This window comes from Heteronotia binoei, chromosome 2, assembly GCF_032191835.1.
Source record: "Heteronotia binoei isolate CCM8104 ecotype False Entrance Well chromosome 2, APGP_CSIRO_Hbin_v1, whole genome shotgun sequence".
In the NCBI taxonomy this organism is placed as follows: domain Eukaryota; kingdom Metazoa; phylum Chordata; class Lepidosauria; order Squamata; family Gekkonidae; genus Heteronotia; species Heteronotia binoei.
In genome coordinates this window covers 191,091,523-191,115,502 of record NC_083224.1, presented here as the reverse complement: position 1 = coordinate 191,115,502, position 23,980 = coordinate 191,091,523, and the positions used below count along the sequence as shown (strand labels likewise).

The window sequence follows — 23,980 nt, the reverse complement described above, 5'->3', positions numbered from 1 at the left end:
CCAAGTTTCAAAAATATTGGACCAGGGGGTCCAATTCTATGAGCCCAAAAAGAAGGTGCCCCTATCCTTCATTATTTCCTATGGAAGGAAGGAATTGAAAAGGTGTGCCATCCCTTTAAGTGTGATGGCCAGAACTCCCTTTGGAGTTCAATGATGCTTGTCACAGCCTTGATCTTGGCTCCACCCCCAATGTCTCCTGGCTCCACCCCCAAAGTCCCCAGATATTTCTTGAATTGGGCTTGGCAACCTTAAAATGGAAGAAGACTGTCTAATTATTCTGTATGACTTGGTAAACGGAGAGAGTTTGCATTTCTTCAGTAGGTGGGATGCAGGACAGGCAGCTTACTTAGTCACTCTAGGGTAAGCTGGTCAAACATATCCCCCTCCCTGCAGAATGGCCACCAACTCTGGCCCAGGGGCACGGCTATTCCTGCCTCGGTCTGCTGCAAGCTCCAGCCAACAACTGCCTGGCTTCCCACCCCAAATTCCATAAGGTAAAAGCAGCAGATCCCGCCCAGGGATGGGGACTCTCTCTGCTGCAGCCTTCTGGGGAAGATCTCTTCTAACCCTGAGGGATTTCTGGGGAGTTGCCCTCCTCAGATGACTGCTTATAGACAGGAGGGGAATGAGGAGGAGACCAGGCCATGGCCTGCCTAAAGTTTGATAACCTCCTCCCATCCAACTCACAGACTGTTAAAACCCCCCACACAAAATGGCGTGTTTCTCCACAGGCACTAATGCAATTGTTTGTTTCTTTTGTTGCCCAGGAAACAGGGTTGGTTGTGATGACGGACCTCGTCCGCTTAAACCACAGGCAGCATGGCAGCATGTACACGGATGAGGCCGTGCCAGCCTTTCAGCCCCACACCGGCACCCTCGTTGCTGCTGCACATCATTCCAAAACGATGCCAAGGTAGAAGCTGCCTCTTGACGCTCTTTGCGGCGGCCAGAATCGAGGGGAATGCTCAGGGGTTGACTTGGTGGGAATGGTTCCTGGCTCAGGAAAAGGAAGCCCTGTCACGAGCAGAGAGAAGTGTCCCGAGCAGTCTCTGAGTTAGGAGGGAGGCAGAGCAGGGACTTTGGATCTCTCTTGTCTCGCAGAGTTACCTTAGAAAACCAGGTGGCTGCGGCAGTGGCAGCTTTGGCTGTTGCCTCAGCTGCGCCCATCCCTGGCTCAGCCTGGTCTAGCCACAGCTAATCCTGCTTCAGTTACATCTAGTCTTGGCTACTGCAATGCACTCTTCCGGGGGCTACCCTTGAAGAGTGTTTGCAGCTTGATGCTTTATTGGGTCCAGTTATTGGGATCCTGTGACCCAAATATTGCCGCAATTACACTGGCTGCCAATCCCAATCCCAACTCAAGGCTGATCAAAAGATGCCAGATGGCACCGGGGGGGGGGGAATCCAAGGAAAATGTGACCATGCTGCATCTCGAATGCGGGGAGGGGAATGGCAACTCTGGACCCCCCAGGGTGGCCAGTGGAGGTTGTTCCTGTAGCCTTCCTGACACGGTAGCTGCCTCACCTGGGAGGGGGCCGCAGCCCACCATAGGGGTCCTCAGGCTAGAGCAGCCAAGTGCTGCTGCAAGGGTGTGTGTGTGTGTGTTGGTCCCTTCTGTTCTGGAAGCCTTGGGGGCATGGATTTTTTCTGGAGAGCCAGTTTGGTGTAGTGGTTAAGTGTGCGGACTCTTATCTGGGAGAACCGGGTTTGATTCCCCACTCCTCCACTTGCACCTGCTAGCATGGCCTTGGGTCAGCCATAGCCCTGGCAGAGGTTGTCCTTGAAAGGGCAGCTGCTGTGAGAGCCCTCTCCAGCCCCACCCACCTCACAGGGTGTCTGTTGTGGGGGAGGAAGGTAAAGGAGATTGTGAGCCGCTCTGAGACTCTTCGGAGTGGAGGGCGGGATATAAATCCAATATCTTCATCTACCTCACAGGGTGTCTGTTGTGGGGAGGAAGGTAAAGGAGATTGTGAGCCGCTCTGAGACTCTTCGGAGTGGAGGGCGGGATATAAATCCAATATCTTCTTCTTCTTCTTGTCTTCAACAGGGCAGAAAAGAAGAAAAGAATTTTCTTCCCGGAGACGTGGCTTTGGCGCTGCTTAAACGTCAGGTACCTCTGGGGCCTCTGCTTCTGCTTCCCCTGGGCTGTGGGCACATCCCCTGGGCCTTCCTTCTCACACCGGGGATCCTCCCCCCCCCCCCCCCGCATCCCTACATTGGAACTGGGGCCATGGCACTCGCTGCACACTTCTGGCTCTGTCCCCTGCTTTGACTTCATGGAGCTGTGGGGCTTTGGCAGGCAGCCCCCTGCTGAAGATCCCCCTCCCTCCTGCAGAAGGGGCACAAGGGAGAAAGCCGGAGGAGTCCCGTTTCTGCCCTGAAACTGGGGCAAGGATCACGCTGTACCCCAAGGCTCCTAAAGACAGTCTGTTTGCCCAATTTTGAAAGCCTGGCCAGGCGGAAGGCTCACTGTTGTCTGGAGCGGCGGCAGCAGTGCGGTCGGCCTCTCCACCTTCCTCTGGGGTGTGCAGCTGAGGGAGTTTGTTGTCCCCTGAGGCCCCCTTGGGACTTCCCTCACTGGAGCCAGCCCTGTCAGCTCTCTGTTTCAGACGGGCATCCTCTCAAATGACCTGAACTCTCGCTGTAGCTCTTTCTGGCACAAAAGCAGTCAAAAGGCATGACTAATCCCTCCCAGATGCGGCTCAGCTCAGGAAGGAAATCTCAAGCGAATGCTTAGCAATCCCATCTGACAGAAACTCCCGGCGAGGGACTTTGCACCAGCTCAGCTGAGCGCGAGAGGTCCACCTGGGAAACCGCCAAAGGGATTCCAGCCGAGGCCGGACTAATTGGGAGTGGGAGGAAGAGGAAGGAGCAGATGGCAGCTTCTCAATTTGGCATGGGCATGAGCAGCCAGCCCTGTTGGGCCTTTCTTCCAAGGGGGAGCAGGTGTGCGTGGGCCTTTCCAACCAGGTGGAAGAGGGAAGCGGAGCTTGTGTGGTTGTTCTCGGTAGTCTTGTGGCAGGACAGGACTGCTCCGCTTGCCAGCTCCTCTCAGTTTTCTCAACCCCTGGAGAGGCTTTTCTTCCACTCTTGAGTAGATGGCGGCCACCACCTGACCTTGTACGTACGGGATTGCCCACTTGGGAGAGTCAGGGCTCCCAGCTTGCCTTCCAGGTTCTGAGGCCTGGCCTCTGTGTCTCCTGCTGCCCAGCGCCTGCTCACCATATTGACTTCCTTGAGCACTCTTGGAGAAATAACCCCTTGCCAGCTGCCTGCCTTTCCCTGGTGCTCCCTTTAAAGCAGCGTGTCCAAGATGGTAGAGGTCTATGTGGTACAGAGAACCACTCTCAGCATCAGAACTTATAAACCGTGATGCGGACATAATTTCTGAGCCTCTGTCCATTATTTGGTGTAGATCCAGTTTGGTGTAGTGGTTAAGCGCATGGACTCTTATCTGGCAGAACTGGGTTTGATTCCCTGCTCCTCCACTTGCACCCGCTGGAATGGCCTTGGGTCAACCATAGCTCTCTTATCTGGCAGAACCGGGTTTGATTCCCCACTCCTTCACTTGCACCTGCTGGAATGGCCTTGGGTCAGCCATAGCTCTCTTATCTGGGAGAACAGGGTTTGATTCCCCGCTCCTCCACTTGCACCTGCTGGAATGGCCTTGGGTCAGCCATAGCTCTCTTATCTGGGAGAACCGGGTTTGATTCCCCACTCCTCCACTTGCACCTGCTGGAATGGCCTTGGGTCAGCCAGAGCTCTCTTATCTGGGAGAACAGGGTTTGATTCCCCGCTCCTCCACTTGCACCTGCTGGAATGGCCTTGGGTCAGCCAGAGCTCTCTCATCTGGGAGAACCGGGTTTGATTCCCCACTCCTCCACTTGCACCTGCTGGAATGGCCTTGGGTCAGCCATAGCTCTCTTATCTGGGAGAACCGGGTTTGATTCCCCACTCCTCCACTTGCACCTGCTGGAATGGCCTTGGGTCAGCCAGAGCTCTCTTATCTGGGAGAACAGGGTTTGATTCCCCGCTCCTCCACTTGCACCTGCTGGAATGGCCTTGGGTCAGCCAGAGCTCTCTCATCTGGGAGAACCGGGTTTGATTCCCTGCTCCTCCACTTGCACCCGCTGGAATGGCCTTGGGTCAGCCATAGCTCTCTTATCTGGCAGAACCGGGTTTGATTCCCCACTCTTCCACTTGCACCTGCTGGAATGGCCTTGGGTCAGCCATAGCTCTCTTATCTGGGAGAACAGGGTTTGATTCCCCGCTCCTCCACTTGCACCTGCTGGAATGGCCTTGGGTCAGCCAGAGCTCTCTTATCTGGGAGAACCGGGTTTGATTCCCCACTCCTCCACTTGCACCTGCTGGAATGGCCTTGGGTCAGCCAGAGCTCTCTTATCTGGGAGAACCGGGTTTGATTCTCCACTCCTCCACTTGCACCTGCTGGAAAGGCCTTGGGTCAGCCAGAGCTCTCTTATCTGGGAGAACCGGGTTTGATTCCCCACTCCTCCACTTGCAGCTGCTGGAATGGCCTTGGGTCAGCCAGAGCTCTCCCAGGAGTTGTCCTTGGAAAACACCATTGTGGTGTTCAGACAATGCTTTCCTGAAGTCATCTGGAAGCGGAGTTAACAAAGGTTCAATATAGCCCTGGGTTCTCACTGGGAATCCAGTCAAAAGAGTCACTTAAAAGTCAGTCCCTTTCAACAAGGGTTCAAACCATCTCATTCGACGTTGCTCCTACATGCTGCCCAGCATCTCCTGTTTCTCACCTGACGGAGATGTTTCTGGGTCTCTGCTCTCGTCCTCAATTGATCCCTTAAACAGCTCATGGGGGGGGGGGGGACAGCATTTGCTGGTTTTTTTTTTCCTTTTCAACTGAAACCATGGCTTATTCCTTTTTCCCTCTCTTCATTTTTCAAGATCTGTTCTTTTGTAATTTACAATAATAAAAAAGAAAGAAAACATTAATTTCTCTTTATTATTACTAATCACTGTGTGCAGAGAGACAGTCATTAAAACGTTGCCCCCAGATGAGGACTGAGCATAACAAGAGTTTTCTTTCCAGGAGTGTCAAGCGTGGCTTTAAAAACAGCCAAAAAGGGAGTCTTGTGAGTGGGCAGGTGGCCACAGGCGGCTGTATTTTAGCCTTGTTCTTTAAATGCCACAAATGAGAACTGGAGAGGGGAAGGGAGGAGATGGAAAACCAAAGTAGAAGATGCCAGAGAACATACTCAGTGGTGCCATCTGGACAAATGTTTGCTTCACAATTAGAAGATATTAAGAAGGTATTGGATTTATATCCCGCCCTCCACTCCGAAGAGTCTAAGAGCAGCTCACAATCTCCTTTCCCTTCCCCCCCCCCCACAACAGACACCCTGTGAGGTAGATGAAGATATTGGATTTATATCCCGCCCTCCACTCCGAAGAGTCTCAGAGCGGCTCACAATCTCCTTTCCCTTCCTCCCCCACAACAGACACCCTGTGAGGTGGGTGGGGCTGGAGAGGGCTCTCACAGCAGCTGCCCTTTCAAGGACAGAGAGCGGCCTACAATCTCCTTTCCCTTCCTCCCCCACAACAGACACTCTGTGAGGTAGATGAAGATATTGTATTTATATCCCACCCTCCACTCCGAAGAGTCTCAGAGCGGCTCACAATCTCCTTTCCCTTCCTCCCCCACAACAGACACCCTGTGAGGCAGGTGGGGCTGAGCGGGCTCTCACAGCAGCTGCCCTTTCAAGGACAACTCCTGCCAGAGCTATGGCTGACCCAAGGCCATTCCAGCAGGTGCAAGTGGAGGAGTGGGGAATCAAACCCAGTTCTCCCAGATAAGAGTCCGCACACTTAACCACTACACCAAACTGGCTCTCCAATTATCGGCTAATCTGGACGCACCTTGGCAGCCTTTGCCCTGCAGTGCTGTCTGCGACCCTCGTCCTGGCCGGGGCACCCCACTCTCCTCCTCTCTGCCTTGCAGCCAGGTGACCGGCGAAGCCCAGCTGCAGGTTCAAGTCCCAGACTCCATCACTACGTGGCTGACGGAGGCCGTGGGGATGTCTGAGGAGAGAGGGATGGGCGTGGCTGGACAGGCCAGCCTGAAGACGTTCAAGGCTTTTTTCATCGAGTTCACCCTTCCGTACCGCGTCATCCGTGGGGAACAGACGAAGATCCCGCTGACCGTCCACAACTACCTAGCGGTGTGCTTGGAGGTAAGCCAGGCTTCTCTGGCCGGGAAGCAGCAGGTGACCAAGGTGGGGCAACCCGTCTCCCTGCTGGCCTGGCTGCACCGTTCCAGAGAAAGGTTGGGAGCCGTCGTTTTTCCCCGCAGGTTCACGTCAAGATAGTGGTCCCCAAAGGCATAAAGCTTGTCGGGCATCCTGGGAAACACCACCTGACCAGGAAGAAGTGCGTGGCCCCTGGGGAAGCAAAGCCCACCTCGGTCGTCCTCTCCTTCAGCAAACTGGGACAGAACAACATCACAGGTCAGGCTCTGTGCATGCGTGTGTGGGTCACTTGTTACTGGCCTCCCCCCTTCATTCCCCTTCAGAGAGCCAGTTTGGTGTAGTGGCTAAGTGTGCGGACTCTTATCTGGGAGAACCGGGTTTGATTCCCCCACTCCTCCACTTGCACCTGCTGGAATGGCCTTGGGTCAGCCATAGCTCTGGCAGAAGTTGTCCTTGAAAGGGCAGCTGCTGTGAGAGCCTTCTCCAGCCCCACCCACCTCACAGGGTGTCTGTTGTGGGGGAGGAAGGGAAAGGAGATTGTGAGCCGCTCTGAGACTCTTCGGAGTGGAGGGCGGGATAGAAATCCAATATCTTCTTCTATCTTCTAATATCTTCTATTCCATCCCAGTGCTATAAGACCTGCTGGACCTGGACAAGTGAGGCAGAATTTGCCATTTTAGTCTCTATTGTCACTATGTAGTTTTAGATTTTATATATTTTAATTTGTTTTTACTGTTGTTGATTGTTTTTATGATGTAACACCCCCCCCCCCCCGAGCCTGTTCTACGGGAAGGGCAGGCTAAAACTAAATAAATAAATAGGTCTCAGCATCGGCCCTCCTAATCTGGCCTCCCATTTCCAATAAGAATTTAGGGGAAAGTATTTGTGAGTTTCCTGCATTGTGCAGGGGGTTGGACTAGATGTCCCTGGATGTCCCTTCCAACTCTAGGATTCTTTGATTCCAAGAGAGGCTTGATGCCTCCAGGGGGTGGGAAGGAAACACCTCCCTGCCTCCCCCCCCCCAGCTGACCTTGAGCAATGGTTGCTATGGGGTTGCTCTGGAAAGAGGCTGAGGAGCCCCATCTTTCTCGTCTCCCTCCCCCCCTCTAGCCCCTTCTGCCAGGATGGGTGAGCAATCCACCAGGTTTGGGGTCCCCCCCACTTGTCCTCCTGGGGGTAGGGTGACCATAATGTCTGAAGGCCAGCCAGGGACACCTGGGGGGGGGGGGAAGGTAGGGGTGTGCGCGCGCAAAGCGCGCGTGCCGCCGGAAACAGGAAGTGACGTCACTTCCGGTGATGTCATGCCACCGCCGGAAGCAGGAAGTGACACCACTTCCTGTGACATCATTTCCCCGCGTCACCTGCCGGAAACGGGAAGTGACATCACTTCCTCTGACATCACTTCCTCTGACATCACTTCCCCCAAATGACATCATTTCCCCCAAATGCCACTGCCGGAAACAGGAAGTGACTTCACAGCACTTCCTGTGACGTCCCCAAAAATCCCCCAAATATCACCGCCGGAAACAATTTTGTTCTCAAATCCTGTATATACTTCATCAGTATATGGGATAAGGCACTTTCTCAACTGTGCTGCATAATGCAGCCTATTTATTTTGTCCTGTTTGCTCTGTTGGCTCTATCTGCGCCACCTTCATCACTTTCGGGGTGTGGATCCCCCAGTGGGGTGGTCTCCCGACTCCCTCCGCCGGCTGTTTCTGATAGCCCTGCGCCCCCTCTTTCATTTGATATGTGTCCCGTGCGGGTGCCACCCTCCCGCCTGGAGATGCCGCAAAATGAGCCCCCTTGAGGCTTATGGCGGCAGGGCTCGGGGGAAGCGAGCTAGACTGCTGTTCTTTTGAGGGGTTATAGAGTGTTTCGAGCCCGTCCCTGTGGCATCGGTCTCATCGTTGTGGGACCCAGGGGGCCGGCGCAGCGGCCCGCCGAAGCAGCCTGTCACTAATAACACAGGTCGAGATGCAGGACAGGAACCCGGAAGTGACCGACAGGCTGCTTCAGCAGGCCGCTGCGCCGGCCCCCTGGGCCCTACAACGATGGGACCGATGCCACAGGGACGGGCTCGAAACACTCTATAACCCCTCAAAAGAACAGCAGTCTAGCTCGCTTCCCCCGAGCCCTGCCGCCATAAGCCTCAAGGGGGCTCATTTTGCGGCATCTCCCGGCGGGAGGGTGGCACCCGCACGGGACACATATCAAATGAAAGAGGGGGCGCAGGGCTATCAGAAACAGCCGGCGGAGGGAGTCGGGAGACCACCCCACTGGGGGATCCGCACCCCGAAAGTGATGAAGGTGGCGCAGATAGAGCCAACAGAGCAAACAGGACAAAATAAATAGGCTGCATTATGCAGCACAGTTGAGAAAGTGCCTTATCCCATATACTGATGAAGTAAATACAGGATCTGAGAACAAAATTGCACCAGAAGACACAAACACAAAGCTCCCTTACACTGAATCAGTGCTTGGGTCCACCAAAGTCAGTATTGTCCACTCCAGTCACAAACACAAAGCTCCCTTACACTGAATCAGTGCTTGGGTCCATCAAAGTCAGTATTGTCACATAAGAACATAAGAGAAGCCATGTTGGATCAGGCCAATGGCCCATCCAGTCCAACACTCTGCGTCACATAAGAACATAACAGAAGCCCTGTTGGATCAGGCCAGTGGCCCATCCAGTCCAACACTCTGCATCACATAAGAACATAAGAGAAGCCCTGTTGGATCAGGCCAGTGGCCCATCCAGTCCAACACTCTGCGTCACATAAGAACATAAGAGAAGCCCTGTTGTATCAGGCCAGTGGCCCATCCAGTCCAACACTCTGCGTCACATAAGAACATAACAGAAGCCCTGTTGGATCAGGCCAGTGGCCCATCCAGTCCAACACTCTGCGTCACATAAGAACATAAGAGAAGCCCTGTTGGATCAGGCCAGTGGCCCATCCAGTCCAACACTCTGCGTCACATAAGAACATAAGAGAAGCCCTGTTGGATCAGACCAATGGCTCATCCACTCCACCACTCTGGTCACATAAGAACATAAGAGAAGCCCTGTTAGATCAGGCCAGTGGCCCCTCCAGTCCAACACTCTGTGTCACATAAGAACATAAGAGAAGCCCTGTTGGATCAGGCCAGTGGCCCCTCCAGTCCAACACTCTGTGCCACATAAAAATATAAGAGAAGCCCTGTTGCATCAGACCAATGGCTCATCCACTCCACCACTCTGGTCACATAAGAACATAAGAGAAGCCCTGTTAGATCAGGCCAGTGGCCCCTCCAGTCCAACACTCTGTGTCACATAAGAACATAAGAGAAGCCCTGTTGGATCAGGCCAGTGGCCCCTCCAGTCCAACACTCTGTGTCACATAAAAATATAAGAGAAGCCCTGTTGCATCAGGCCAGTGGCCCCTCCAGTCCAACACTCTGTGTCACATAAGAACATAAGAGAAGCCCTGTTGGATCAGGCCAGTGGCCCCTCCAGTCCAACACTCTGTGTCACATAAGAACATAAGGAGGGAGGGAAGGGAAGGGAGGAAGGAAGGAAGGAAGGGGGAGGGAGGGAAGGAAGGGGGGAGGGAGGGAGGGAAGGAAGGAAGGAAGAAAGGAAGGAAGGGAGGAGGGAGGGAAGGAAGGGAAGGAAGGGAGGGAAGGAAGGAAGAAAGGAAGGGAAGGGAGGGAAGGAAGGAAGGGAGGGAGGAGGGAGGGAAGAAAGGAAGGCCGCCCCCCGCCCCCCCCCCGCGCTTTCGGCCCCCTTACCTGATTCCAGGGCGGCGGAGAGTCCAGCGGCGGCGGCGGCGAGTCCTGCGGGCCTGCGGCGGCGGCCTCGCGGCGAGGGAGGGAGGGAGCTGCCGGCGCTGGCCTCTGGAGGCTTCCAGGGACCAGCGCCGGGCCTCTCCGCTACCGGCGCTGGCCTCTGGAGGCCTCCAGGGACCAGCGCCGGCTGCTCCGCGGCTTCCCCGCGGCCTCCGCTGGTCCCTGGAGGCCCTCCAGAGACTCTGGAGGGCCTCCAGGGACCAGCGGAGGCCGCGGGGAGGCCTTCGCTGGCCGGCGCTGGTCCCGGAAGTCCTTCCAGAGGCTCTGGAAGGCCTTCCGGGACCAGCGCCGGGTGCTCCGCGGCTTCCCCGCGGCCTCCGCTGGTCCCTGGAGGCCCTCCAGAGACTCTGGAGGGCCTCCAGGGACCAGCGGAGGCCGCGGGGAGGCCTTCGCTGGCCGGCGCTGGTCCCGGAAGGCCTTCCAGAGGCTCTGGAAGGCCTTCCGGGACCAGCGCCGGGTGCTCTGCGGCTTCCCCGCGGCCTCCGCTGGTCCCTGGAGGTCCTCCGGAGACTCTGGAGGGCCTCCAGGGACCAGCGGAGGCCGCGGGGAGGCCTTCGTTGGCCGGCGCTGGTCCCAGAAGGCCTTCCAGAGGCTCTGGAAGGCCTTCCCGGACCAGCGCCGGGTGGTCCGCGGCTTCCCCGCGGCCTCCGCTGGTCCCTGGAGGCCCTCCAGAGACTCTGGAGGGCCTCCAGGGACCAGCGGAGGCCGCGGGGAGGCCTTCGCTGGTCGGCGCTGGTCCCGGAAGGCCTTCCAGAGGCTCTGGAAGGCCTTCCGGGACCAGCGCCGGGTGCCCCGCGGCCTCCCTGCGGCCTCCGCTGGTCCCTGGAGGCCCTCCAGAGACACTGGAGGGCCTCCAGGGACCAGCGGAGGCCGCGGGGAGGCCTTCGCTGGCCGGCGCTGGTCCCGGAAGGCCTTCCAGAGGCTCTGGAAGGCCTTCCGAGACCAGCGCCGGGTGCTCCGCGGCTTCCCCGCAGCCTCCGCTGGTCCCTGGAGGCCCTCCAGAGACTCTGGAGGGCCTCCAGGGACCAGCGGAGGCCGCGGGGAGGCCTTCGCTGGCCGGCGCTGGTCCCGGAAGGCCTTCCAGAGGCTCTGGAAGGCCTTCCGGGACCAGCGCCGGGTGCTCCGCGGCTTCCCCGCGGCCTCCGCTGGTCCCTGGAGGCCCTCCAGAGACTCTGGAGGGCCTCCAGGGACCAGCGGAGGCCGCGGGGAGGCCTTCGCTGGTTGGCGCTGGTCCCGGAAGGCCCTCCAGAGTCTCTGGAAGGCCTTCCGGGACCAGCGCCGGCTGCTCCGCGGCCTCTCCGCGGCCTCCGCTGGTCCCTGGAGGCCCTCCAGAGACTCTGGAGGGCTTCCAGCGACCAGCGGAGGCCGCGGAGAGGCCTCCGCCACTGCTGCCGGCCCCGCGCGCGGGCGGGGAAGGCGGCGAGTGAGGGAGGGAGCGTCCCTGCGCGTGCGCAGGGGCCCTGCGCAGGCGCAGGGACGCTCCCTCCCTCACTCGCCGCCTTCCTTGCCGGCGCCCGCGGCCCACCGCCTCCGGGGCTGGCTAAACCGGGACCTTTAATGGTCCCGGTATAGGCAGCCCGGGAGCCGGGATTGGGTGGCCAGAACCGGGAATGTCCCGGGAGACCGGGACGGTCTGGCCACCCTACCTGGGGGTGCTCGGAGGGACTGCCTGCATGAGCCATGGAGTCTGAGGCATGGCACCACGGCAGAATTTTAAGACCTTGTGTCATGACCAGCTGAGTTAGTGTGAGCTAGCGCGCAGATCTTTAGCCTCCAGCTCACACATTTTTGTCTTAGCTCAGGAAAAATGCCAGCAGCTCACAAAACAGAATTTTTGCTCACAAGACTCTGCAGCTTAGACGGAACATTGCTTGTGACCAGTGTGCCCTCTCAGCTGAGTTAGCGTGAGCTAGCTCAGTTTTTTAGCCTCCACCTCACACATTTTTGTCTTAGCTCAGGAAGGAGGACCCCAGAGCACAATAATTTATGCAGGAGCTCACAACTTTAATGCCAGTCACAACCCAAAAAGTAGAATTTTTGCTCACAAGACTCTGCAGCTTAGACAGAACATTGCTTGTGATCAGTGTTCCCTCTCAGCTGAGTTAGCGTGAGCTAGCTCACAGTTTTTTAGCCTCCAGCTCACACATTTTTGTCTTAGCTCAGGAAGGAGGACCCCCCCCCCCCCGAGCACACTAATTGATGCAGCAGCTCTCAACTTTAATGCCAGTTGCTCACAAAAGTAGAATTTTTGCTCACAAGACTCTGCAGGTTAGAGAGAGTATTGTTTGTGACCAGCGTTCCCTCTAAGCTGAGTTAGCATGAGCCAGCTCACAGATTTTTAGCCTCCAGCTCACACAGTTTTGTCTTAGCTCAGGAAGGACGACTCCAGAGCAGAATAATTTATGCAGTAGCTCTCAACTTTAATGCCAGTTGCTCACAAAAGTAGAATTCTTGCTCACAAGGCTCTGCAGCTTAGAGGGAACATTAGTCATGATCTGTGTTGTGCTGTGAGAGCGAGGCCTAGTGGGCCTGAGGAGCCTGTGTCGCAGTAGGGAGAGGCAGCCTACAATCCCCAGAAGGCTTGGCGCTGGTTTCAGCCAATCAGCATCCAAGTAGGCTCTGAGGGGAATGGTTTAAAAGCTCTCTCAGGAGAGGAACTCTGGTCTTTCCTCCTGAGAGGCTGAGCAGGTGGGGGGGGGGGCTGCTGTGTGGGGGGAAAGACCCTCCTTCTGAGGGGGAGCGAGGCCTGCCTGGGGGCCTGACAGACAAGGGACAGTTCAGTCTAGTTGCCTGAGGAACTTTATTTATTTGCCTTCACCCACATGACTATATAACAGGGGTGGCCAAACTTGCTTAATGTGAGAGCCGCATAGAATAAATGTCAGGTGTTTGAGAGCGGCAGGAAGGAAGGAAGGAATGAACGAAGGAACTGGATTGGGGAGGAAGGGAGTGTGGAAATAAAGCAACTTTCACTGAAGTGATTTAAAGAGACATGCCTTCTCCAAGCTGACATGGTAGTGGGAGCTTTGAGAGGCGCATAATATGTGTCAAAGAGCCACATGTGGCTCCAGAGCGACAGTTTGGCCACCCCTGCTATGTAGTTTTAAAGCACCTTATCTGTTGGCTTGCCCTTTATTGATTTTCCTGTGTAAAATAAACCTTACACGTGAGGACATAAGAGAAGCCCTATTGGATCAGGCCAATGGCCCATCCAGTCCAACACTCTGTGTCACATAGTGGCCAAAAAAACCAGGTGCCATCAGGAGGTCCATCAGTGGGGCCAGGACACTAGAAGTCCTCACACTGTTGCCCCTCCTAAGCACCAAGAATACAGAGCATCGCTGCCGTGGACATAAGAGAAACCATGCTGGATCAGGCCAATGGCCCATCCAGTCCAACACTCTGTGTCACACAGTGGCCACAAAAACCAGGCGCCATCAGGAGGTCCATCAGTGGGGCCAGGACACTAGAAGCCCTCCCATTGTGCCCCGCCCAAGCACCAAGAATACAGAGCATCACTGCCCCAGACAGAAGAACATAAGAGAAGCCATGTTGGATCAGACCAATGGCCCATCCTGTCCGACACTGTCACACACAGTGGCCAAAAACCCCAGGTGCCATCAGGAGGTCCATCAGTGGGGCCAGGACACTAGAAGCCCTCCCACTGTTGCCCCTCCCCCCAAGCACCAAGACTACAGAGCATCACTGCCCGAGACAGAAGAACAGAAGAGAAGCCATGTTGGATCAGGCCAATGGCCCATCCAGCCCAACACTCTGTGTCACACCGTGGCCAATTTTTGTTGTCCTTTGTTCCTCTGCCTGGTCTACACTCCTGTTTCCTTGGCCAAAGCCAGGGCCAATCTGAAGGGCTTGGGAGGAGGGAACTCTGGGCCTTCCCGAGGGACCCTCATTCCAGAGTGGTGGCAGTGACAGATGGCAGCCCCGTCTGGGTCATGACACCTTGCTTCAGCAAGATTGCATTCCAAGTACAAAGACCCAGCAGGTGGCCTAGCAGTTAACGTGTTGGACTAGGAGCTGGAAGACCCAGGCTCAAATCCCACCTCTGCCATGGAAGCTGGTTGGGGGACTCCTTGGGGTCTCTCCGCCTTACCTGCCTCCTCAGGTGGATGTGAAGATGAAGGGGAGGAGAGGAGGAGGAGGATGGAAACCACTTTGGGGCCTCACTGGAGGAAATCAAATAAAAAGCAGATGGTGCCAACTGCTGGTAAGAAGTTTCATAAAATGGAAAGGAAAAAAGGAAAGGTCCCCTGTGCAAGCACCAGTCGCTTCCTACTCTGGGGTGACGTTGCTTTCACATGTTTTCGCGGCAGACTTTTTATGGGGTGGTTTGCCATTGCCTTCCCCAGTCCTTTACACTTTCCCCCCAGCAAGCTGGGGACTCATTTGACCCACCTCGAAAGGATGGAAGGCTGAGTCAACCTGGAGCCAGCTACTTGAACCCAGCTTCCGCCAGGATCTAACTCAGGTCGTGAGCAGAGCTTAGGACTGCAGTACTGCAGCTTTAACACTCTGCGCCACAGGGCTCTTTTCATTAAATGAGACAGTTCCAAATGAAGGAAGGTAGGCATCCAAAGCAAAGAGACTGCTGTGTGATGGACAGCTGTGTGCAGATGTTCCGAGCAGCCAGTTGGCTTGTGCTGCAGGAACTGAGGCACAGCAGCTGTCAGGCTGGACCTTCAACCTCATGCTAGCTGAGCCCAAAGAAAGCCCTGGGGATGAGGTCCAAAGCTGACCCTATGCCAACAACAGAGCATCCCCTCTGAGGCTGACCACGGATCTGGTCCCTGGCCTCCTGGAAGGGGAGCGCAAGCTCTGGGTTCAGGAACACCTTCTGATTTATGGTATCTATTTATGACCAGAAGCTGCACTCCCCCTTTCTGCCCTCATCGGGGCCACCCTATTGAGAACATACTCCCCCCCCCCCCCCGCAATGTCTTGGAAGCTCTTAAGCAGCCCACCTCTTTCTTCATCTCCTGCCCAGCCAAAGCCTTTGCTTATGGGGAGAGCAGCTGCTGCCAGGACGGGCTGCAGTTTGCAAAGAGTGGGAAGCAGGCGGAGGAGTTCTACCCGGACAGGCAGGCCCCTTTTGGGGTGGACTACGTTCGGAGGAGCATCCTCGTGGAGGTAAGCTCTCTCCTTGCTGTGGACACATCCCGTACCCGTTTCCGCTGGCCTGTGGAGTCCCAGGCAGACTCCCTCAGAGGGCCGAGTGGGCAGAGGCACTGTGTGTCCACCCCCCCATCCCCATCCCTGTGGTGTCCGACATAGCTGCCTCATCAGCCTTCTTTTCTCTCTTTCTGCAGCCAGAGGGGTTGACCAGAGAGTACACCTACAGTGTCTTCTTCTGCCCTAATGGTAAGAGAGCCCTCCAGTGGGAGCAGATTCCTCACCTGGGGGTGGGAAGGGCTGCCTGAAGGACGAGGAGATTCTGACATCATTGGAGCCCAGGCAAATGTGACACTTCCACAGGAGCCGTTGAGTCCAGAATGAGCCCTCTCCAGGCCCTCACTTTTTATAGAGACCCCAGCATCCCTGCATCTCCTGTTGCTTCCTCTATTGGCCCTGCCCCACCACCCCCGGTAGCTTTCTTCAGGCTTACAAGGCATTTGCAGCCCCACTCTGCTCGGCATGGGTTGGCAGAGAGCTTTCCCGCACTGGGTTGCTGATGCAGCTCAGCTTCTGAACTAGGCTGGGCTTTGTTTGCTAGATCAGCCCACTGTGCTTCCTTTAAGGGAGCAGAAAAGCTGATGCAGAGAAGAAATGGAACTGCATCCCCAGCCTCAAAGGGGACAGCCGTTCTTGAGGCTTTCCCAGTGCAGCCATTCTTGGAAGTTTTGCTCCTTCCATTCTTCTTGTTTCCCTTCCCCCTCCCCCACTCCCTTCCCATTTGTTTCCAAGAAATACTTTTGGTGAACAGGAAATAATTAAGTTGAAAAGCAGAAGCAACAGTCTGACAGCAGAGAGGGAAGAAGCAAAGTGTAAACCAGAGAAGTGAGACCCGTGCTGAATAGGACTTACTTCCAACTAGCAGCAGAATTGTAGCCATCCTATCTTTTTTTAGAGAATGTAGAGCTACAGTGAGTGGAGCCTGGAACAGGACAAGAATTGCACACTTCAGGGGTGTGCCTTGGGGGGAGCCCTGCTTTGATTCTTCTTGTGGCTGACCGCAGAACAGCAATGGCTACGCAGCACCCAAAGGCCCTGGTGTGGATGCAAGGAGCATGATCACATTCACCCTAGCCCAAGGGTGTCAAATGTCCATCTTGTGGGCCTGACCCGGCCCCCAGACAGCTTTTATGTGGCCCGCCATGGTCTGCTTTCTTCTCCCTTTCCTGATTCGGTCTCCACCATTTTTGTTTTCCTCTGTGGGACTGAGGCAGCTGAGCAAAGCAGCCTCTCATCACTCTTTCCCTCTCCGCCCTCCCTCTTCCTGGTGGGAGGGGAAGAGAGGAGGATTCTCAGCCAATGGAGGAGCTTGGTTCTGTTGCTCTGCTGTGTGATTGAGAGAGCCTGGTGCAGCTAGAGTTCTCCCAATCAAAGCTCAAGCCGTGCCAGACTGTCTCAATCACACAGCAGAGCTTCAGAGCCAAGCTCTTCCATTGGCTGAGACTCCTCCTCTCTCCCCCTTTCTTGGAGTACAGGGAAAGAGCGAGTAGAGGCTGCTTTGCTCAGTTGCCTCAATCCCACTGGAGAAATACAAAAAGCACCTTTAAAACCAACAGTTTTATTCAAGGGAAGTACGAGCCTTTTGCCTTGCCTCCCTCCCTCTCCCTCCTCTGATCTTTCTCTCTTCTCAATGTTTTCTTCAGCCATCCTTCCCTTTCGAAGCTGGCTTAGGCAGGACTTTCCTGGGTGCAACTGATTTCCCTTCTCCTTTTCACTGTATTCATAGGGAAGGCTATAGCTTTGTAGACAAACACATAGCCCTCAGTCTGTGCCATGGTGCCATCACATGTCCTTGACCAGCACACAAAACAACTTATGTACAAAAGCTCACAATGTCCAGCCATTTCATGCTTTCCTCTGGGTCCTAGGCGCAGAGCACTGACCATGAGATTTCTGTAATGAATGGCAATAAATCAAAAGTAAATTTGCAACTCCCATTCCAAACGGACTCAGGGCAGCTAACAATCATATAAAAACCAACATCTCAATTTCAAATATAAAACAATAGGACAGTCAGTTATAATTTAAAACAATTTAAAACAACGTATTGGTGCTATACCGAGTATACAGTTTATCTGTTGGTGGTCCTTCTGGTGGAGTTGCTCATAGCCTAAAAGCAGCAGCATTCTCCCCTAGTTGTTATAGGCCTGTTTAAAAAGCTCAGTTTTACAAGCTCTGCGGAATTGGGAGAGATCCTACAGAGCTCTTATGGCCTCAGGGAGCGCACTCCACAGCGTTGGTGCTGCCACTGAGAAGGCCCTGGCTCATGTAAAGCCCAGTCCCTTGATCCGGGCATGGAAAATAGATCTTTAGTTCCTGAACGCAGTGCTCTCTGGGGAACATATGGGGAAAGGCAGTCCCTTAGATAGACAGGTCCTCGGCCATATAGGGCTTTAAAGGTCAATACCAGCACTTTGAAACAGACTTGGAACACAATAGGCAGTCAGTGCAGCTCTGTCTGCAACGTTTGAATGGTCTCCCATCTCGGGAGACCCATTAACAACCGTGCTGCAGCATTCTGCATTAGCTGCAGTCTCCGAGTCAGAGTCAAGTGCAGCCCCATGTAGAGGGCATTACAGTAGTCTATTCTCGAGGTGACCGTAGCATGGATCACCATTGCTAAGTCGCGGTGCTCCAGAAAAGGGGCCAACTGCCATACCTGCCGCAGATGGGAAAAGGCGGACGACAATGGCTGCTACCTGGGCCTCCATAGACAAGGAGGACTCCAGGAGCGCTTCCAGGCTCTTGACCTTCGGGGCCGAAATTAGTGGCACCCCATCAAAAGCTGGCAAGGAGATCTCCCTTCCTGGGCCACCGCGGTTCAGATAGAGAACCTCCATCTTCGTCGGATTCAAAATCAGTCAACTCAGCCTGAGCCAAGTTGTCACGACTTGTAATGCCAGGTGTAAGTTGTCCGGGACGCAGCCAGATCGGCCACCCATCAATAGATAGAGCTGGGTGTCATCTGCATATTGGTGACACCCCAGCCCATACCTCCTGACAATCATGACCGGTTTCCACTCTCCACAAATAAACGTACTGGCGGGAGGGGTGGGGGGGCTTGGGGTTGGGGGGCTGTCACAGGGAAGGCCATGCAAGTATAATTTTGGGAGAGGCTGGCCACTAATGGCATTGCATATTTTGTTTTGTTTCTGACTAGAGAAGATTCATATTTCTACTCCTAATAAATATGAGTACCAATATGTGCAGAAACCTTCCCGTATGACACACTTCAGTGTTGCTGTGAAGGCGCACAACAACGCCCACATCGCCTTGTCCTCCAGCCCCCACGACTTGGCAGCAATGACGGAAATTGTCATGGGAGGGCACCAGAACACCCGGACGTGGATTTCCGCCAGCAAGATGAGCGAGCCAGTGGCCAGTGCGGAGACACCGGGGCTCCTCTCGTGGGATGAGTTCCGGACCTTTTGGATCAGCTGGGCTGATGGGCTCATCCAGGTGGGATGCATCTGCAGGTGTCTGGGAATCCATACCTTAGCTAGTGCCTGTGCTTTTTAACTAGAAAAAATGTTATCAGCTATGTTTTTAAAGGAGTGTGCTTTGGTAAATGGCCAGGAGAGGACAGAGTGTTTTATGAGTGTTTTAGGGAGGGATGGTGGCTCACTTATAGAGGATCTGCTTGGGAAGCAGAAGGTCCCAGTTTCAATCCCCGGCATCTCCAACTAAAAAGGGTCCAGGCAAATAGGCAAGAAAAACCTCTGCTTGAGACCCTGGAGAGCGGCTGCCAGTCTGAGTGGACAAGACTGACTTTGATGGACCCAGGAGGGTCTGATTCAGTAGAAGGCAGCTTCATATATTCATATATGTTCATTTGAACCTGGTTTTAAGGGAGGGACGGTGGCTGAGTGGTAGAGCATCTGCTTGGTGAGCAGAAGGTCCCAGGTTCGATCCCCGGCATCTCCAACTAAAAAGGGTCCAGGCAGGTAGGTGTGAAAAACCTCCGCTTGGGACCCTGGAGAGCCACTGAGTAGACAAGACTGACTTGGATGGGTCTGATTCAGTAGAAGGCAGCTTCATATGTTCATATGAGTGTTGCTGCCTGAGAATATGTACCAAGTCTCCATGTCTGAGCCTCTGGACCAGGGGTGGCCAAACTTGCTCGATGTGCAAGCCACATAGAATAAATGCCAGATGTCTGAGAGCCACAAGACATGGCTGTCAGATGTCCGAGAGCCGCAAGACATGAACATCAGATGTTTGAGAGCCGCAAGACAGGAAGGAAGGGAGGGAGGGAAGCAAATATTTGGGGAGGGAGAGGTAGAAAGAAAGCAACTTTAACTTTAAATGCATTCTCCAAGCTGCCAGCTGGCTTGGCTTGGACAAGTGATTTAAAGAGACAAATCCTTTCTCCAAGCTGGCCGACAGGGCAGTGGAGGCTTCAAGAGCCACACAATATGTGTGAAAGAGCCATATGTGGTTCCTGAGCCACAGTTTTGCCACACCTGCTCTGGACACTGCCTCTCTGTCCGTTCACACACCTTCCTGGCCCCCCCTCCCCGGGGGTCAGGGCTTCTTCCTCCACAGGTTGGCCATGGGCCCTCAGTCCTCAATGAGTCAGTCATCGTGTCATGGGCTGCCCCCCGGCCCCCCGAGGTGAAGTACATCGGCTTCTCCACAGGCTGGGGCTCCGTTGGCGAGTACAAAATCTGGAGGAAGGAAGAGGCAGAGGAAAACCACAACGAAGCCTTTACTTTGGGCGTTCCGCACAACGTGATCCCGGGATCGGAGAAAGCCACTGCCTCTGTGATTGGTACTGGGGGCCCAGGGACCAAAGATGGGTTTGGGGTGGACCTGCACCACAAGGGAAATCTGTGTTGGGCCTGCCAGAGTTGAGTTCTACAGCTCAGACATCCCCATGCAGGGCCAATTAGGGCTCCTGGCCTGTGGCTGGGATTCAGGATACTGAAAGGCCTCCTCTGACCAGGAGGACTCCTTGCAAGGCCTCTTTTCCTCCAGGGATTTTTCCTTCTTCTGCTGTAAAGCTAAGCATACTCCATGTGTTCTTGTGGAGGAGCATCAACACCCTTTGCCAAATCAGACACTCCCCCCCACAAGTGTGTGTTCTTTGCGAGGGACTTGGAAACTGGCCAGAGGAGATGGCGAGGGGGCCACACTGGGCCTTCTGCCTGCCCTTGTTGGGGGTGGGAGAGGAGGGGGCCACAGTGGGCCTTCTGCCTGCCCTTGTTGGGGGTGGGAGTGGAGGGGGCCACACTGGGGCTTCTGCCTGCCCTTGTTGGGGGTGGGAGTGGAGGGGGCCATGCTGGGGCTTCTGCCTGCCCTTGTTGGGGGTGGGAGTGGAGGGGGCCACGCTGGGGCTTCTGCCTGTCCTTGTTTTGGGGGGGGAGCGCAGAGTGCAGTTCTCCTCCTCCAGCCGAGGTGGTCCCAGCTGCTGATGGTGGTTGCCTTCCTTCTTGTTGCCAGGGGATGTGATGGGCCCCACCTTGAACCACCTGGACAGCCTCCTGCAGCTCCCGTTTGGCTGCGGGGAGCAGAACATGATCCACTTTGCACCTAATGTTTTTGTCCTCAAGTATCTGCAGAAGACCAAGCAGCTCAGCCCAGAGGTGGAAAGCGAAGCCACTGACTATCTGCTTCAAGGTACATCCTGTGTGTCTGGAAGGGAGAGAAGAGGAGGCAAGCAGGGGCCACAATCCAGCACAGCTACGAAGGGTCCCTGGGAGGCTGGAAGACCCCCTGGGCTGCTCTAAGTCTCCCCTTGCCGAGGCCACCGTTACTGGGAGGGGGGGCAGAGGCCAAGGCCAAAAGGGGCAGTAGTGACCCTTGCTGGTAAATCTGAAAGTATTTCCGGATGGATGGATGTGCACAGCCAGTGTTCTCCAGCCACCTTACTGTTTAAAGCGGAGGTGTCGAACTCATTTCTTATGAGGGCTGGATTTGATATAAATGAGACCTTGGTGGGCCGGGTCATATGTGTATCTGTTTAAGGTTGGATAGTAGGGTTATAAGCTTTATAAACGCAATTAAAGATTTTTTTAAAAATTTAAACCATGCTTAAAATGTTAGCACTTGTTGGTCTTAAAGGTGCTTTCTTTGTATCTCTCCCGTGGGATCCAGGGAACTGGGCAAAGGAAGCTCTGGCTCTTTCCTTCCTTCCCCAGGGGACCAGGAGTGGGTGGAGGCTCAGCCAAAAGAAGGAATTATGATAGCCTGGCAATGCAAGCACTCCCCCCCTCCTCCCCAAGGGAGGAGCCTCAGCCAATGGAGAAAACAGAGGTTTTGCTCTGTAGCTCCTGTGCGATTGAGCAAGCCTGGCACAGCAAGGTTTGATGCAGAAGGAAGCAAGAGAGAGGGAGAAGGAAGCAGATGACAGCCAGTTCCTCGGGGGCCTGATAGGAGCCCTCTGGGGGCCTGATTCAGCCTCCAGGCCAGATGTTTGATACCCCTGGGTTAAAGGCTCTGCCTGGTTGCAGCATCTTCTGCTGCACGGGAACCATCTATGGCCTGCCTGGGATTTCAGGCTATCATGGTTAAGGGATGGCAAGCTTGCTCACAGCACACCCCCCCCCCCAGGCGTGTCCTGTCTGCCAGCTCCAGTTTGGCAGAGGGGCGTCTGTGTCCCAAGGGCTGAATTGCCGGGGCCGAGAAAGGCCTTTCTCCACAGCAGTTGTCAAAGTTCCCCTCAGATAATCTTCAAGGAAAGCAATCCAGTGTCCCTCTGTCCCCGTGTCCTGATTCGTGCCATTTAGGGTACCAGCGCCAGCTGACCTACAAGAGGCAAGACGGCTCCTACAGTGCTTTCGGGGAGCGGGATTCTTCCGGGAGCATGTGGTAAGTGGGAGGGAGGAGGAGGGCTGGTTTCCGCTCCATGGTGCCAGGCAGACAAGCATTGGGGAAGCCCTCATGGGCTGCAGGTGGGGGTGGGGGCGGGCCTGGGGCTCAGCCCACCCCCAGATGGCCTCTAATGTGAGATCCCCACAGGGGAATAATGAAACTCTCCACATCGAGCTTCAAAGCAAGTTCCGAGACCTCCAGGACTGGAACAGGAGCGTGTGGGGACGGATGGGCCCCTCCCACTTGTAGGCATCAAATGGCTACACATTTCTTTTGAGCAGGGCTTGGGGAGGTGTGCCTTTTTTGACACCCCCTTGTCTAGCCTCCAGTTCTCCCCTTTTCTGAAAAAGCCGCAAACGGAGCCCTAAATGGTTCATTCCAAAAAGTGAATTGTGCAACTGGATGCAAATGGCGTGAGCTCTTTTCCAGCCCCTCCTGTGAGCAATGAGGTTCCTTCCTTCTAGCCAGGGGTTGTGAAGGGGCTCCAGGGCTGGGCTGATGTTTGTAGGCTCCTGTCTGCCAGCTCTCTCTCTGTCTCTCTGCCTTGCTTCCAGGCTGACGGCCTTCGTACTCAAGTCCTTTGCTCAGTCGCGGGGCTTCATTTTCATTGACCCCAAGGAGCTGCTGGTGGCCAAGGACTGGATCATTCAGCACCAGAAGGAGGAAGGCTCCTTCCCACCCGTGGGCAGGATACTGAACAAGGACATCCAGGTATGGAGGGGCGGGGGTGGGGTGAGCCCCACAGGAAGGCTGCTTTGGGCTGTGGGGCTGGCTGGGGGCCTTCACCAGGGGTTGCACACTTTCCCAGGGCCAGCTTGTGTGGGGGCTAGCGGTTTCTCTGTCTGCCTGGACAGGCTGCCTCTGTGGATGGCTGGAGGGCACTTAATGGGGCCCAGCAGGGCCCAGTCTGACCCTCCCCCAGCCACTGCATACCAGGATGGAAGCGGCAGGGGGAACACAAGACATCTGCAGCTCTGCATCAGGGGCCAGCCCATCCCCACCCTGGCTCTTTCCACCTATAACATCTTCCATTGGCTGCTTTGTCGTCATCCCCCGCCCCCAGGCCAGGCCAGGCCAAATCCTTGCAGCACTCACCTAACTCCCCCGCCCCCTCCTTCAAGCAGGGCCAGCAACTCTGGGGGAGGGGACTGGAGGACAGGAAGGGGGTCCCCTCTGCAGCTGCCATTTCCTGGGAGGGGGGAACTGCTCCCGGTCCAGTTCTGGGAGACCTCCCAGCCGCAGCTGGTGCGAGAGAGCCCTCCTTCACCCAGGCCTGACCTGACCTGGCCTGCATGGGTCTTGAGGGGGGCAGCTCTGCTTGCTGGGCGAGTGTGCCAGCTTGTCAGAGGTGAAAGGTCGGGAGGGGGCTGGGGGGGGTGGCCAGTGCCCCGTGGAAATCAAGCCTCATGTTTTGGAGGGGAGTGGCTGTGGTTGCCCTGTTGTGAAGAAGAAGACGACATTGGATTTATATTCCACCCTCCACTCAAGAGTCTCAGAACGGCTCACAATCTTCTATATCTTCCTCCCCCACAACAGACACCCTGTGAGGCGGGTGGGGCTGAGAGAGCTCTCTCGGAAGCTGTCCTTTAAAGGACAGAGTCTCAAAGTGGCCTACAATCTTCTTTCCCTTCCTCCCCCACAACAGACACCCAGTGAGGCGGGTGGGGCTGAGAGAGCTCTCCCAGAAGCTGCCCTTTCAAGGACAGAGTCTCAGAGCAGCCTACAATCTCCCTTCCTCCTCCACAACAGACACCCTGTGAGGCGGGTGGGGCTGAGAGAGCTTTTTACAGCTGCCCTTTCAAGGACAACTCCTGTGAAAGCTATGGCTGATCCAAGGCCATTCCAGCAGGTGCAAGTGGAGGAGTGGGGAATCAAACCCGGTTCTCCCAGATAAGAGTCTGCACACTTCACCACTACACCAACCTGTG

General features: G+C 55.4%; 1 protein-coding gene across 1 annotated transcript in view; it reads left to right on the top strand.

The window, feature by feature from the left end:
- The window catches only part of CPAMD8 (C3 and PZP like alpha-2-macroglobulin domain containing 8), a 71,591-nt gene that overhangs the window by 35,037 nt on the left and 12,574 nt on the right, over positions 1 to 23,980 (top strand). The window contains exons 19-29 of the mRNA XM_060233104.1: positions 768 to 913; positions 2,048 to 2,110; positions 5,978 to 6,209; positions 6,329 to 6,482; positions 15,055 to 15,197; positions 15,377 to 15,428; positions 18,400 to 18,698; positions 19,785 to 20,010; positions 20,682 to 20,858; positions 21,968 to 22,049; positions 22,607 to 22,763. Coding sequence (XP_060089087.1) covers positions 768 to 913; positions 2,048 to 2,110; positions 5,978 to 6,209; positions 6,329 to 6,482; positions 15,055 to 15,197; positions 15,377 to 15,428; positions 18,400 to 18,698; positions 19,785 to 20,010; positions 20,682 to 20,858; positions 21,968 to 22,049; positions 22,607 to 22,763 — 1,731 coding nt within the window. The remainder of the gene's footprint in view (positions 1 to 767; positions 914 to 2,047; positions 2,111 to 5,977; positions 6,210 to 6,328; positions 6,483 to 15,054; positions 15,198 to 15,376; positions 15,429 to 18,399; positions 18,699 to 19,784; positions 20,011 to 20,681; positions 20,859 to 21,967; positions 22,050 to 22,606; positions 22,764 to 23,980) is intronic.